This window comes from Pristiophorus japonicus, chromosome 20, assembly GCF_044704955.1.
Source record: "Pristiophorus japonicus isolate sPriJap1 chromosome 20, sPriJap1.hap1, whole genome shotgun sequence".
Lineage (NCBI taxonomy): Eukaryota > Metazoa > Chordata > Chondrichthyes > Pristiophoridae > Pristiophorus > Pristiophorus japonicus.
In genome coordinates this window covers 96,564,592-96,580,668 of record NC_091996.1, presented here as the reverse complement: position 1 = coordinate 96,580,668, position 16,077 = coordinate 96,564,592, and the positions used below count along the sequence as shown (strand labels likewise).

Here is a 16,077-nt window from a genome sequence, read left to right as displayed (position 1 = left end):
GAGAGAGAGGGAGATACATACACATGGGGAGAGAGAGGGAGATACATACACATGGGGAGAGAGAGGGGGAGATACATACACATGGGGAGAGAGAGGGAGATACATACACATGGGGAGAGAGAGAGAGATACATACACATGGGGAGAGAGGGGGAGATACATACACATGGGGAGAGAGAGGGAGATACATACACATGGGGAGAGAGAGGGAGATACATACACATGGGGAGAGAGAGGGAGATACATACACATGGGGAGAGAGAGGGAGATACATACACATGGGGAGAGAGAGAGAGATACATACACATGGGGAGAGAGAGGGAGATACATACACGGGGAGAGAGAGGGAGATACATACACATGGGGAGAGAGAGAGAGGAGAGGGAGATACATACATATGGGGAGAGAGAGGGGGAGATACATACACATAGAGAGAGCGAGAGAGGGAGATACATACATATGGGGAGAGAGAGGGGGAGATACATACACATAGAGAGAGAGCGAGAGAGGGAGATACATACACATGGGGAGAGAGGAGAGGGAGATACATACACATAGAAACATAGAAAAATAGGGGCAGGAGTAGGCCATTCGGCCCTTCAAGCCTGCACCGCCATTTAATGAGTTCATGGCTGAACATGCAACTTCAGTACCCCATTCCTGCTTTCTCACCATACCCCTTGATCCCCCTTGTAGTAAGGACTTCATCTAACTCTTTTTTGAATATATTTAGTGAATTGGCCTCAACAACTTTCTGTGGTAGAGAATTCCACAGGTTCACCACTCTCTGGGTGAAGAAGTTTCTCCTCATCTCGGTCCTAAATGGCTTCCCCCTTATCCTTAGACTGTGACCCCTGGTTCTGGACTTCCCCAACATTGGGAACGTTCTTCGTGCATCTAACCTGTCTAAACCCGTCAGAATTTTAAACGTTTCTATGAGGTCCCCTCTCTTCCTTCTGAACTCCAGTGAATACAAGCCCAGTTGATCCAGTCTTTCTTGATATGTCAGTCTCGCCATCCCGGGAATCAGTCTGGTGAACCTTCGCTGCACTCCCTCAATAGCAAGAATGTCCTTCCTCAAGTTAGGAGACCAAAACTGTACACAATACTCCAGGTGTGGCCTCACCAAGGCCCTGTACAACTGTAGCAACACCTCCCTGCCCCTGTACTCAAATCCCCTCGCTATGAAGGCCAACACGCCATTTGCTTTCTTAACCGCCTGCTGTACCTGCATGCCAACCTTCAATGACTGATGAACCATGACACCCAGGTCTCGTTGCACCTCCCCTTTTCCTAATCTGTCACCATTCAGATAATAGTCTGTCTCTCTGTTTTTACCACCAAAGTGGATAACCTCACATTTATCCACATTATACTTCATCTGCTATGCATTTGCCCACTCACCTAACCTATCCAAGTCACTCTGCAGCCTCATAGCATCCTCCTCGCAGCTCACACTGCCATCCAACTTAGTATCATCCGCAAATTTGGAGATACTACATTTCATCCCCTCGTCTAAATCATTAATGTACAGTGTAAACAGCTGGGGCCCCAGCACAGAACCTTGCGGTACCCCACTAGTCACAGCCTGCCATTCTGAAAAGTACCCATTTGCTCCTACTCTTTGCTTCCTGTCTGACAACCAGTTCTCAATCCACGTCAGCACACTACCCCCAATCCCATGTGCTTTAACTTTGCACATTAATCTCTTGTGTGGGACCTTGTCAAAAGTCTTCTGAAAGTCCAAATATACCACATCAATTGGTTCTCCCTTGTCCACTCTACTGGAAACATCCTCAAAAAAATTCCAGAAGATTTGTCAAGCATGATTTCCCTTTCACAGGTCCAAGTCAGCATGGATTTATCATGTCACCTCTTCCCAAATGCGCTGCTATGACATCCTTAATAATTGATTCCATCATTTTACTCACCGATGTCAGGCTGACCGGTCTATAATTCCCTGTTTTCTCTCTCCCTCCTTTTTTAAAAAGTGGGGTTACATTGGCTACCCTCCACTCCATAGGAACTGATCCAGAGTCTATGGAATGTTTGAAAATGACTGTCAATGCATCCGCTATTTCCAAGGCCACCTCCTTAAGTACTCTGGGATGCAGTCCATCAGGCCCTGGGGATTTATCGGCCTTCAATCCCATCAATTTCCCCAACACAATTTCCCGACTAATAAGGATTTCCCTCAGTTCCTCCTCCTTACTAGACCCTCTGACCCCTTTTATATCTGGAAGGTTGTTTGTGTCCTCCTTAGTGAATACCGAACCAAAGTACTTGTTCAATTGGTCTGCCATTTCTTTGTTCCCCGTTATGACTTCCCCTGATTCTGACTGCAGGGGACCTACGTTTGTCTTTACTAACCTTTTTCTCTTTCCATATCTATAGAAACTTTTGCAATCCGTCTTAATGTTCCCTGCAAGCTTCTTCTCGTACTCTATTTTCTCTGCCCTAATCAAACCCTTTGTCCTCCTCTGCTGAGTTCTATATTTCTCCCAGTCCCCAGGTTCGCTGCTATTTCTGGCCAATTTGTATGCCACTTCCTTGGCTTTAATACTATCCCTGATTTCCCTTGATAGCCACGGTTGAGCCACCTTCGCTTTTTTTATTTTTACGCCAGACAGGAATGTACAATTGTTGTAGTTCATCCATGCGGTCTCTAAATGTTTGCCATTGCCCATCCACAGTCAACCCCTTCAGTATCATTCGCCAATCTATCCTAGCCAATTCACGCCTCATACCTTCAAAGTTACCCTTCTTTAAGTTCTGGACCATGGTCTCTGAATTAACTGTTTCATTCTCCATCCTAATGTAAAATTCCACCATATTATGGTCACTCTTCCCCAAGGAGCCTCACACAACGAGATTGCTAATTAATCCCCTCTCATTACACAACACCTAGTCTAAGATGGCCTCTCCCATAGTTGGTTCCTCGACATATTGGTCTAAAAAACCATCCCTTATGCACTCCAGGAAATCCTCCTCCATCGTATTGCTTCCAGTTTGGTTAGCCCAATCTATGTGCATATTAAAGTCACCCATTATAACTGCTGCACCTTTATTGCATGCACCCCTAATTTCATGTTTGATGCTGTCCCCAACATCACTACTACTGTTTGGAGGTCTGTACACAACTCCCACAAGCGTTTTCTGCCCTTTGGTGTTCTGCAGCTCTACCCATATAGATTCAACATCATCCAAGCTAATGTCCTTCCTAACTATTGCATTAATCTCCCCTTTAACCAGAATGCTACCCCACCTCCTTTTCCTTTTATTCTATCCTTCCTAAATGTTGAATACCCTTGGATGTTGAGTTCCCAGCCCTGATCATCCTGGAGCCACGTCTCTGTAATCCCAATCACATCATATTTGTTAACATCTATTTGCACGTAGAGAGAGAGAGAGAGGGAGAGGGAGATACATGCATATGTGGAGGGAGAGGGAGATACATGCATATGTGGAGGGAGAGGGAGATACATGCACATGTGGAGGGAGAGGGAGATACATGCACATGGGGAGAGAGAGGGAGATACATACACATGGGGAGAGAGAGGGAGATACATGCACATGGGGAGAGAGAGGGAGATACATGCACATGGGGAGAGAGAGGGAGATACATACACATGGGGAGAGAGGGGGAGATACATGCACATGGGGAGAGAGAGCGGGAGATACATACACATGGGGAGAGAGAGCGGGAGATACATACACATGGGGAGAGAGAGAGGGAGATACATACACATGGGGAGAGAGAGCGGGAGATACATACACATGGGGAGAGAGAGCGGGAGATACATACACATGGGGAGAGAGAGAGATACATACACATGGGGAGGGAGGGAGAGAGGGAGATACATACACATGGGGAGAGGGGGAGATACATACACATGGGGAGGGAGGGAGAGGGGGAGATACATATGGAGAGCGAGAGTACGCGCAGGGGTTGGATGGGGGGAGAGTTGTATTATATGGGTCTCTGAGAGCGTGCACTATATCGAAGAGTATTCCATGAAGAGGCTGCTGACTTTTCCCTTGCAGCCCTTGGGGAGGAGGAAAATGGATGGCGCACAGAGGTTGACGTCTTGGGAGCGGACTGAGAACAACAGCTGGCCGACAATGGGCGCCACCTTTAGCTGCACGTCACGGTAAGGAGCAAGGCCACAACGTCTGCTCAGTATTCCCTGCAACATGGCCTAATCCCGGAGCCACGATTGGTCAATGCCAAGTGACCACGTCCACCCCTGCTCACAGGTGTGTGAGGCCTGTATGTGATTGCACCGTCAACCCTGGCTCAGTGGGCAGCACACTCTCTCTCTCTCTCTCGCCTCTGAGTCAGAAGGTCGTGGGTTCAAGTTCCCATTCCAGAGACCCGAACACACAAATCCAGGCTAACCCTCCCAGTGCAATACTGAGGGAGTGCCGCACTGTCGGAGGGGGGGTACTGAGGGAGCGCCGCACTGTCGGAGGGGCAGTACTGAGGGAGCTCCGCACTGTCGGAGTGGCAGTACTGAGGGAGTGTCGCACTGTCAAAGGGGCAGTACTGAGGGAGCGCCGCACTGTCGGAGGGGCAGTACTGAGGGAGTGCCGCACTGTTGGAGGTGCCGTCTTTCGGATGAGACGTTAAACCGAGGCCCCGTCTGCCCTCTCGGGTGGATGTAAAAGAGCACATGGCCATTATTTGGAAGAAGAGCAGGGGAGTTCTCCCCGGTGTCCTGACCAATATTTATCCCTCAATCAACATAACAAAAACAGATTATCTGGGTCATTATCACGTTGCTGTGTGTGGGAGCTTGCTGTGCGCAAATTGGCGTTTCCCACATTACAACAGTGACTACACTCCAAAAGTACTTCATTGGCTGTAAAGTGCTTTGGGACGTGCTGAGGTGGTGAAAGGCGTTATTTCAATGCGAGTTCTTTCCTTTCCTTTCACAAGGCCAAAGGAGTAGTTTGAGGCCTTGCCGTCGCTATGGAAACGAGGCCTTTTCTGCAGGAGGGCTGGCGTGATTCCCTTCCGTGTTTCACAAGGGAGACTCGCAGAGTAAACCCCCACACCATTGTGGGCTTGGGGGAGAAGCACATGTTGCCTCCCCCGATGAGGGGTCGGCAATCAGCCAGGACTGGCCCGGTGTCTCCAGGGATCGAAGATTAATCTCCGGGTCACAGCCACAAGCAAACCCGGGGGGAAATAAAATGCTGTTTTTTTATTTTCATTTTCTCTCAACACTTTTTTTCATTGATAATACTGAATATCGGGGGGGTAAGTGGCTTACCGTCAAGGTGAATCCCATTGGATGACAAAGAGCGTGTTCCCTTTGTGATTGGCCGTAGGAAGGGGGTGGGCCTGGAGGATGGGCCAATGGCGGGAGGGCTGGAGCGTGGTGGGAGGTCATGTGATGAAACCACCAGGGATACAGCCAATCAGAGTTGGCCACCCCATGCAAAGAGGATGGAGTATAAAAGCAGGGAAGTCTTGCTCCAGTTATACAGGGTATTGGTGAGGCCACACCTGGAGTACTGCGTGCAGTTTTGGTTTCCATATTTACGAAAGGATATACTTGCTTTGGAGGCAGTTCAGAGAAGGTTCACTAGGTTGATTCCGGGGTTGAGGGGTTGACTTATGAGGAAAGGTTGAGTAGGTTGGGCCTCTACTCATTGGAATTCAGAAGAATGGGAGGTGATCTTATCGAAACGTATCAGATTATGAGGGGGCTTGACAAGGTGGATGCAGAGAGGATGTTTCCACTGATGGGGGAGACTAGAACTAGAGGGCATGGTCTTAGAATAAGGGGCCGCCCATTTAAAACTGAGATGAGGAGGAATTTCTTCTCTCTGAGGGTTGTAAATCTGTGGAATTCGCTGCCCCAGAGAGCTGTGGAAGCTGGGACATTGAATAAATTTAAGACAGAGATAGACAGTTTCTTAAACGATAAGGGGTTATGGGGAGCGGGCGGGGAAGTGGACCTGAGGCCATGATCGGATCAGCCATGATCGTATTAAATGGCGGAGCAGGCTTAAGGGGCCTTGTGGCCGACTCCTGCTCCTATTTCTTATGTTCTTCTGTTATGTAACCTCCCGATCCAACAACGTTGGCATAGAATCGGGGACAGAAGGCGTTGTAGAGGAAGTAAGGGGCAAGGCGATTGGAACTGTGTTTATTCCGGCTGCAACTTGCCTGAGTTGGCAAGAAAGATTTGCAATTATATAGCGCCTTTCACGATCACCGGTTGTTTCAAAGCGCTTTGCAGCCAATGAAGTACTTTTTGGTGCCTTGTCAGAAGGTTGTGGCTTTAAGTCTGACCCCGGGACATGATTAAATGGGAACTTTCTGCTTAAACACTGATGGAGGTCTCCAAGATATTGAGGGGCAGTGATAGGGTAGGTAGAGAGATAAAGGATAGAGAGCCACAGGAGGAAGACATATAGGACCACACGTGGAGCACTGCGTACAGTTCTGGTCGCCATATTATAAAAAGGATAGAGAGGCACTGGAGAGGGTGCAGAGAAGATTTACAAGGATGATACCAGAAATGCGAGGGTATACACATCAGGAAAGGACGGACAGGCTTGAAAAGAAAAGGCTGAGGGATGAGCTAATAGAGGTCTGTAAAATGATGAAACATAAGAACATAAGAATTAGGAACAGGAGTAGGCCATCTAGCCCCTCGAGCCTGCTCCGCCATTCAACAAGATCATGGCTGATCTGGCCGTGGACTCAGCTCCACTTACCCCCCCGCTCCCCATAACCCTTAATTCCCTTATTGGTTAAGGTTTTGATGGAGTGGATACAGAGAGAGTGTTCCCACTTGTGGGGAAGAGTATAACTAGAGGCCATCAATATCAGATAGTCACCCAGAAACCCAATGGGGAATTCAGGAGAAACTTCTTTACCCAGAGAGTGGTGAGAATGTGGAACTCGCTGCCACAGGGAGGGGTTGAGGCGAATAGTATCGATGTATTTAAGGGGAGGCTGGACAAGTATATGGGGGAGAAGGGAATCGAGGGTTATGCCGATAGAGTTAGATGGGGAAAGACGGGAGGAGGCTCGAGTGGGTCATAAACCCCGGCCTGGACTGGTTGGGCCGAACGGCCTGTTTCTGGGCTGTATATCCCGTGTGGTCCGATGTAATATTCCCGCTGGTTGGTGAGTCTAGAACGAGGGGAGCATCAGGAGTGAAATTAGGAAACACTCCGACACACGCAGGGTGGTAGAGGTTTGGAACGCACGTCCGCAAGCGGCGATTGGTGCTGGGCCGATTGTTGGAGTGTCGGCCTGGATTTTGTGCTCGAGTGTCTGGAGTGGGACTCGAACCCACGACCTTCTGACTCGAGGTGTGAGAGAGAGCGAGAGAGAGACCCACTGAGCCACGGCTGACACCAGGCAAAGCCTCGGGCCTACTGCTGCTCAAACGACCCGGCGACCACGGAAACCATTGGCATTTTCTGTCTCCCTCTCACAGGTTCCACAGCCGAATGAATTTGCAGTTGTGTTTCATCAACGACAGCAGCAGCGAGAGCGAGAGCGATGACCCGGCCCAGGGAGTGTCCGCGACTCCATCCCCTCAGGTAACACCGACCCTCCCTCTGACCTTCGGCGTTTGATAGTGAGGTGAAAGTGTGTCCTGGAGAGTGAAAGAAAGACTTGCATTTATATAGCGCCTTTCACAACCACCGGACGTCCCAAAGCACTTCACAGCCAATGAAGTACTTTTTAAGTGTAGTCACTGTTGTAATGTGGGAAACGCAGCAACTAATTTGCGCACAGCAAGCTCCCACACACAGCAATCTAGTTTTTGTTATGTTGATAAATATTGGCCCCAGGTCACCAGGGACAACTCCCCTGATCGTTTTCGAAATAGTGGCTGTGGGATCTTTTACGTCCACCTGAGAGGGCAGACGGGGCCTCGGTTTAATGGCACCTCCGACAGTGCGGTGCTCCCTCAGCACTGCCCCTCCGACAGTGCGGCGCTCCCTCAGCACTGCCCCTCCGACAGTGCGGCGCTCCCTCAGCACTGCGGCGCTCCCTCAGTACTGCCCCTCCGACAGTGCGGCGCTCCCTCAGCACTGCCCCTCCGACAGTGCGGCGCTCCCTCAGCACTGCCCCTCCGACAGTGCGGCACTCCCTCAGCACTGCCCCTCCGACAGTGCGGTGCTCCCTCAGCACTGCCCCTCCGACAGTGCGGCGCTCCCTCAGTACTGCCCCTCCGAAAGTGCGGCGCTCCTTCAGCACTGCCCCTCCGACAGTGCGGCGCTCCCTCAGCACTGCCCCTCCGACAGTGCGGCGCTCCCTCAGTACTGCCCCTCCGACAGTGCGGCGCTCCCTCAGTACTGCACTGGAATGTCGGCCTAAATTTTTGTGCTCAAGTTCCTGGAGTGGGACTTGAACCCACAACGTTGTGACTCGGGCGAGGGTGCAGCCCAGTGAGCCACAGTTTACAGGTCATCCTGCTGCTCTGCAATTCCTGTCCTCCTCCTCCCAGTTGTTACCTATCACATCGCTGTGTGTGGGAGCTTGCTGTGCGCAAATTGGCTACGCGTTTCCCACATTACAACAGTGACCACACTCCAAAAGTACTTCATTGGCTGTGAAGCGCTTTGGGACGTCCGGTGGTTGTGAAAGGCGCTATATAAATCCGAGTCTTTCTTGCTTTAACCGCTCGAGGGCCACCTGAGACTTTCGCCCCTTGTAGTCCAGGGTCAAGGGCGGATTGTAACCCAGGAGGCCAGGACCTGGGGTCAGTCCAGGGGTCAATATGTCCACGTGATGTCAATGAGATAGAATTGTTGTCAAAACAGGAACCCAGGAAACAGAACCTTTGATTGTACCTTTTCAAAATGTATGCTCTTTAATGGGTGCAAGGGTTTCATTTCATGGTCTGCAGATGACACAAAACTTGGAAGTGTAGTGAACAGTGAGGAGAATAGTGATACACTTCAGGAGGACACAGACAGGCTGGTGGGATGGGCTGACACGTGGCAGATGAAGTTTAACGCAGAAAAGTGTGAAGTGATACATTTTGGTAGGAAGAACAAGGAGAGGCAATATAAATGAAAGGGTACAATCCTAAAGGGGGTGCAGGAACAGAGAGACCTGGGGGTATATGGGCACACATCGTTGAAGGTGGCAGGGCAGGATGAGAAAGCGGTTAAAAACGCACACAGGATCCTGGGCTTCATAAATAGAGGCAGAATACAAAAGCCAGGACGTTATGATGAACCTTTATAAAACACTGTGGGCACCGCACTTTAGGAAGGATGTGAAGGCCTTAGAGAGGGTACAGAAAAGATTGACCAGAATGGTTCCAGGGATGAGGGACTTCAGTTACGGGGATAGACTGGAGAAGCTGGGGTTGTTCTCCTCGGAGCAGAGAGGGTTGAGAGGAGATTTGATCGAGGTGTTCAAAATCATGAGGGGTCTGGACAGAGTAGATCGAGAGAAACTGTTCCCATTGGTGGAAGGATCGGGAACCAGGGGGACACAGATTGACGATAATCGGCGATGGAACCAGAGGGGGAGATGGGGAGAATGTTTTTACGCAGCGAGTTGTTGTGATCGGGAACGCGCTGCCTGAAAGGGCGGTGGGAGCAGATTCAATAGTAACTTTCAAACCGGGAATTGGATAAACACTTGACGGGGAAACATTCACCGGGCTGTGGGGAGAGAGCGGGGGGGAGTGGGACTGATGGGATCGCTCGCTCACAGAGCCGGCACAGGCTCGATGGGCCCAATGGCGGCCTCCTTTGCTGCACCAGCCTTGCGCTGACCCGGTGTGTGTGAATCATTCCAGGAGGCTCCAGACGAGGTCCCGTCGGCTGAGGGAGACCTTCACTCCCGCCAGAAGGAGCTGGAGTGCGAGGCCAAGCGAGGCCTGGCGATGGTGAAGAGGCAGATTGACCTGGAGAAGCAAAAGCAGCGAACGCAGGCAGCCTCGGACTGGGTGAGTGGGGCTCGGCCCGCAGAGTGGGGCGGACGCTCAGCAAATGGCTCACTGTCAGATCTTTACACGCCACTGCACGAGCACACACGCTACAAGATGGCCCCCAACACAGCTGTGATCACATGACCTTGCGACATGACCCTTTTATTGTTGTTACATCAGTCGTCCACCAGGTGGAGCTCTGTTACACTTCCCGTGACCTTTCAACTTTGAAATACGTTATGGAGTGTCAGTTTGTCTCAGTGGGCAGCACTCTCTCTCGCCTCGGAGTCAGAAGGTTGTGGGTTCAAGTCCCACTCCAGAGACGTGAGCACATAATCCAGACCGACACGCCCAGTGCAGTGCTGAGGGAGCGCCGCACTGTCGGAGGGGCAGTGCTGAGGGAGCGCCGCACTGTCGGAGGGGCAGTGCTGAGGGAGCGCCGCACTGTCGGAGGGGCAGTGCTGAGGGAGCGCCGCACTGTCGGAGGGGCAGTGCTGAGGGAGCGCCGCACTGTCGGAGGGGCAGTGCTGAGGGAGTGCCGCACTGTCGGAGGTGACGTCTTTCGGATGAGACGTTAAACCGAGGCCCCGTCTGCCGCCTCAGGTAGATGTAAAAGATCCCATGACACCATTGGAAGAAGAGCAGGGGAGTTGTCCCCGGTGTTCTGACCAATATTTATCCCTCAATCAACATCACATAAAAAACAGATGATCTGGGCCATTATCACATCGCTGTGTGTGGGAGCTTGCTATGCGCACATTGGCGTTTCCCACAATACAACAGTGACTACACTCCAAAAGTACTTCATTGGCTGTGAAGCGCTTTGGGGGCGTCCGGTGGTTGTGAAAGGCGCTATATAAATGCAATGTCCTTCTTTCTATAATCCTTGAATTCCGTTGATGCAATGAATCTTTCTCTCTCCCCCAGTCCGGAGAGGCCCAGTGGAGGGGAAGGGGACTGGAGCCAAGTGTCCTGCACGAGATGACCCTGGTGCAACTTCAGAGCCTGCAAGCCAATGTCTTCTCCCAAATTCACCGTAAGTCTGTGGGGGGGGGGGTCCAGGGGAGAGGCTCCGGAGAGGGGCAAGCGAGGGTGTTACCGCTCCTGTGCTTGCACGGGAAGGGGGTGAGCAGCGGGTGCTGGGGGTGACTGCGGAATGGACCAGGGTGTCACGGAGGGTGTGGTCCCTTCACAACGCTGAGGGGGGAGGGGAAGGTGTGATTGGTGCTGGGATCACGCAGGAGGTGGTGGAAATGGCGGAGGATGATCCGTTGAACGTGGAGGCTGGTGGGGTGAAAGGTGAGGACAAGGGGAACACTGTCGAGGTTCTGGGAGGGAGGGGAAGGGGAAGGGGTGAGGGCAGAGGTGGGGGAAATAGAACAGACACGGTCGAGGGCCGTGTTGACCACGGCGGAGGGGAATCCTTGGTTGAGGATAAGGGAAGACTTGTCCGAGGCATTGGTGTGAAAGATGGTGTCGTCAGAACAGATGAGACGGAGAAACTGGGAGAATGGAATGGAGTCCTTACAGGATGCGGGGTGGGAGGACGTGTCTGTGGGAGTCAGTGGGTGTATACCGGATACTGGTCGAAAGCCTATCCCCAGAGATGGAGACGGAGAAGTCGAGGAAGGGAAGGGAAGATTTGCAGATGGACCATGTGAAGGTGAGGGAAGGGTGGAAATTGGATGTAAAGTGAATGAAATTTTCTAGTTCAGGGCGAGAGCAGGAAACGGCACCGATACAGTCATCAATGTACCGGAAAAAGAGGTGAGAGCGAGAACCTGAGTAGGACTGGCACAAAGAATGTTTCACATATCCCACGAAAAGGCAGCCATCGCTAGGACCCATACAGGTTCCCATAGCAACACCTTTAATTTGGAGGAAGTGAGTGGCGTGAAAAGAGAAGTTGCTCAATGTGAGAACAAGTTTGGCCGGGCGGTGAGAATGTGGAACTCGCTGCCACAGGGAGGGGTTGAGGCGAATAGTATCGATGTATTTAAGGGGAGGCTGGACAAGTATATGGGGGAGAAGGGAATCGAGGGTTAGGGTGATGGGGTGAGATGTATTGGTGGGAGGAGCTCTCGAAGTCACTCCGATAATTTATTTACTTCATGGGTTCTTTGCTTAACCATCCATCGCAACACATTGCCATTAAAAACTAGATGAACTTCAACAACTGTACATCCCTGTCTGGAGTAAAAATAAAATGGGGAAGGTGGCTCAACCGTGGCTAACAAGGGAAATTAAGGATAGTGTTAAATCCAAGGAAGAGGCATATAAATTGTCCAGAAAAAGCAGCAAACCTGAGGACTGGGAGAAAGTTAGAATTCAGCAGAGGAGGACAAAGGGTTTAATTAGGAGGGGAAAATAGAGTATGAGAGGAAGCTTGCTGGGAACATAAAAACTGACTGCAAAAGCTTCTATAGAAATGTGAAAAGAAAAAGATTAGTGAAGACAAATGTAGCTCCCTTGCAGTCAGATTCAGGTGAATTTATAACTGGGAACAAAGAAATGGCAGACTAGTTGAACAAATACTTTGGTTCTGTCTTCACTAAGGAAGACACAAATAACCTTCCAGGATATACTAGGGGACCGAGGGTCTAGCGAGAAGGAGGAACTGAAGGAAATCCTTATTAGTTAGGAAATTGTGTTAGGGAAATTGATGGGATTAAAGACCGATAAATCCCCAAGGCCTGATAGTCTGCATCCCAGAGTACTTAAGGACGTGGCCCTAGAAATAGTGGATGCATTGGTGATCATTTTCCAACATTCTATTGACTCTGGATCAGTTCCTATGGACTGGAGGGTAGCTAATGTAACACCACTTTTTTAAAAAAGGAGGGAGAGAGAAAACGGGTAATTATAGACCGGTTAGCCTGACATCAGTAGTGGGGAAAATGTTGGAATCAATTATTAAAGATGAAAGAGCAGCGCATTTGGAAAGTAGTGACAGGATCGGTCCAAGTCAGCATGGATGTATGAAAGGGAAATCATGCTTGACAAGTCTTCGAGAATTTTTTGAGGATGTAACGAGCAGAGTGGACAAGAGAGAACCAGTGGATGTGGTGTATTTGGACTTTCAAAAGGCTTTTGACAAGGTCCCACACGAGAGATTGGTGTGCAAAATTAAAGCACATGGTATTAGGGGTAATGTACTGACGTGGATAGAGAACTGGTTGTCAGACAGGAAGCAGAGAGTCGGGATAAACGGGTCCTTTTCAGAATGGCAGGCAGTGACTAGTGGGGTGCTGCAGGGCTCAGTGCTGGGACTCCAGCTTTTTACAATATACATTAATGATTTGGACGAAGGAATTGAATGTAATATCTCCAAGTTTGCAGATGACACTAAGCTGGGTGGCAGTGTGAGCTGTGAGGAGGATGCTAGGAGGCTGCAGGGTGACTTGGACAGGTTAGGTGAGTGGGCAAATGCATGGCAGATGAAGTATAATGTGGATAAATGTGAGGTTATCCACTTTGGTGGTAAAAACAGAGAGACAGACTATTATCTGAATGGTGACAGATTAGGAAAAGGGGAGGTGCAACGAGACCTGGGTGTCATGGTACATCAGTCATTGAAGGTTGGCATGCAGGTACAGCAGGCAGTGAAGGCGGCAAATGGCATGTTGGCCTTCATAGCGAGGGGATTTGAGTACAGGGGCAGGGCGGTGTTGTTACAGTTGTACAGGGCCTTGGTGAGGCCACACCTGGAGTATTGTGTACAGTTTTGGTCTCCTAACCTGAGGAAGGACATTCCTGCTATTCAGGGAGCGCAGCGAAGGTTCACCAGACTGATTCCCGGGATGGCAGGACTGACATATGAAGAAAGACTGGATCAACTGGGCTTGTATTCGCTGGAAGTTAGAAGGATGAGAGGGGATCTCATAGAAACATGTAAAATTCTGACGGGACTGGACAGGTTAAATGCAGGAAGAATGTTCCCAATGTTGGGGAAGTCCAGAACCAGGGGACACAGTCTAAGGATAAGGGGTAAATCATTTAGGACCGAGATGAGGAGAAACTTCTTCACCCAGAGAGTGGTGAACCTGTGGAATTCTCTACCACAGAAAGTAGTTGAGGCCAATTCACTAAATATATTCAAAAAGGAGTTAGATGTGGCCCTTACGGCTAAAGGGATCAAGGGGTATGGAGAGAAAGCAGGAAAGGGGTACTGAGGGAATGATCAGCCATGATCTTATTGAATGGTGGTGCAGGCTCGAAGGGCCGAATGGCCTACTCCTGCACCTATGTTCTATGTTTCTTTGTTTCTAGTTGGTTTATTAGCAAAAGGTTTAACAATCACACGACACATTACCGGTTCATCCACCAGGCTCACAACCACCTGCCCCATCGTGGATCCCCTGAACCCAACTGGCTGGGGTTTTATTGAGTCTTGTGAACGTCACGTTGCTGGCTAAGCCGCTCCCAGCTCAACAGTGCCACCAACCTGTGAGCATCCTCACAGGAGCATACATTACACGTCCCTAAACCTCTCGACCTCTCTCTCCTCCTTTTAAGACGTTCCTTAAAACCGACCTCTTTGACCAAGCTTTTGGTCACCTGCGCTAATTTGTTCACAGCCGGCTCGGTGTCAAATTTTTTGTGTGCCTTTATAACACCCATGTGAAGTGCATTGGGACATTTGACTACACGCTATATAAATACAAGTTGTTGTTGTACACGATGCAGTGCTCCATTGCACTGCAGTTGATGGTTTAACCACCAGAGGGCGGTCCCCTCACATCAGTGGTTTCCATACAGAAAGCCTCGCCTCGGTCGGTCACTGCGTATCCCACACACTGACATTATGGCCTGTGTGAATGAGAGCAGACTCTGAACAAACGGGATAGAATGGAGAGCCCAGTTTAGTGGCTCAGAGGGAGCGCTCTCGCCTTGGACAGAAAGCAGTGGGTTCGAGCCCCACTCCAGAGACTCCAGCACAAAAAGTCTGCACACACACTCCCAGTGCAGTACTGAGGGAGCCCCGCACTGTCGGAGGGGCAGTACTGAGGGAGCCCCGCACTGTCGGAGGAGCAGTACTGAGGGAGTGTCGCACTGTCGGAGGGGCAGTACTGAGGGAGCCCCGCACTGTCGGAGGGGCAGTACTGAGGGAGTGTCGCACTGTCGGAGGGGCAGTACTGAGGGAGCCCCGCACTGTCGGAGGGGCAGTACTGAGGGAGCCCCGCACTGTCGGAGGGGTAGTACTGAGGGAGCGCCGCACTGTCGGAGGGGCAGTACTGAGGGAGCCCCGCACTGTCGGAGGGGCAGTACTGAGGGAGCCCCGCACTGTCGGAGGGGCAGTACTGAGGGAGCGCCGCACTGTCGGAGGGGCAGTACAGAGGGAGCGCCGCACTGTCGGAGGGGCAGTACTGAGGGAGGGCCGCACTGTCGGAGGGGCAGTACTGAGGGAGCGCCACACTGTCGGAGGGGCAGTACTGAGGGAGCGCCGCACTGTCGGAGGGGCAGTACTGAGGGAGCGCCGCACTGTCGGAGGGGCAGTACTGAGGTAGCGCCGCACTGTCGGAGGGGCAGTACTGAGGGAGCGCCGCACTGTCGGAGGGGCAGTACTGAGGGAGTGCCGCACTGTCGGAGGGGCAGTACTGAGGGAGCGCCGCACTGTCGGAGGGGCAGTACTGAGGGAGCGCCGCACTGTCGGAGGGGCAGTACTGAGGGAGCGCCGCACTGTCGGAGGGGCAGTACTGAGGGAGCCCCGCACTGTCGGAGGGGCAGTACTGAGGTCATTATCACATTGTGGGAGCTTGCTGTGCACTTAAAGTACTTCACTGAGTGTGAAACACTCTGCAACATTCTGAGGTTGCAAGAGACGCTGTATAAGTTGGGATAGGTTTGAAAGTCCCTGATTTCCCCAGTGCGTTCAATCCTTCACTGCAAAATAACTTGGCTTAACCCCCAGGCCAGTAATTTAATACCTGCGTGGTCCCGGGCTTCGGGATACTGTTCCTGTTCTCAATGTCTGGATTCAAATGGGAAACAGCCCATTCTTCCCCCCCTCGCTCCCCCTTCCCCCCCCCCCCCCCACTCTCGCTCCTCAGCACCCTCTCCAGGGCCTTCACATCCTTCCTAAAGTGCGGTGCCCGGATCTGGACACAATATGCAGCTGGACCCTGACCAGTTTATAACGGTTTAGCAGAACTTCC

At 51.2% G+C, this 16,077-nt stretch overlaps 1 protein-coding gene across 1 annotated transcript in view; it reads left to right on the top strand.

Moving 5' to 3' along the window:
• The first annotated feature begins 4,048 nt into the window (after window positions 1-4,048).
• The window catches only part of LOC139233022 (schwannomin-interacting protein 1-like), a 16,578-nt gene continuing 4,549 nt past the window's right edge, over window positions 4,049-16,077 (top strand). The window contains exons 1-4 of the mRNA XM_070863530.1: window positions 4,049-4,150; window positions 7,463-7,568; window positions 9,791-9,940; window positions 10,850-10,958. Coding sequence (XP_070719631.1) covers window positions 4,062-4,150; window positions 7,463-7,568; window positions 9,791-9,940; window positions 10,850-10,958 — 454 coding nt within the window. The 5' untranslated portion in view covers window positions 4,049-4,061. The remainder of the gene's footprint in view (window positions 4,151-7,462; window positions 7,569-9,790; window positions 9,941-10,849; window positions 10,959-16,077) is intronic.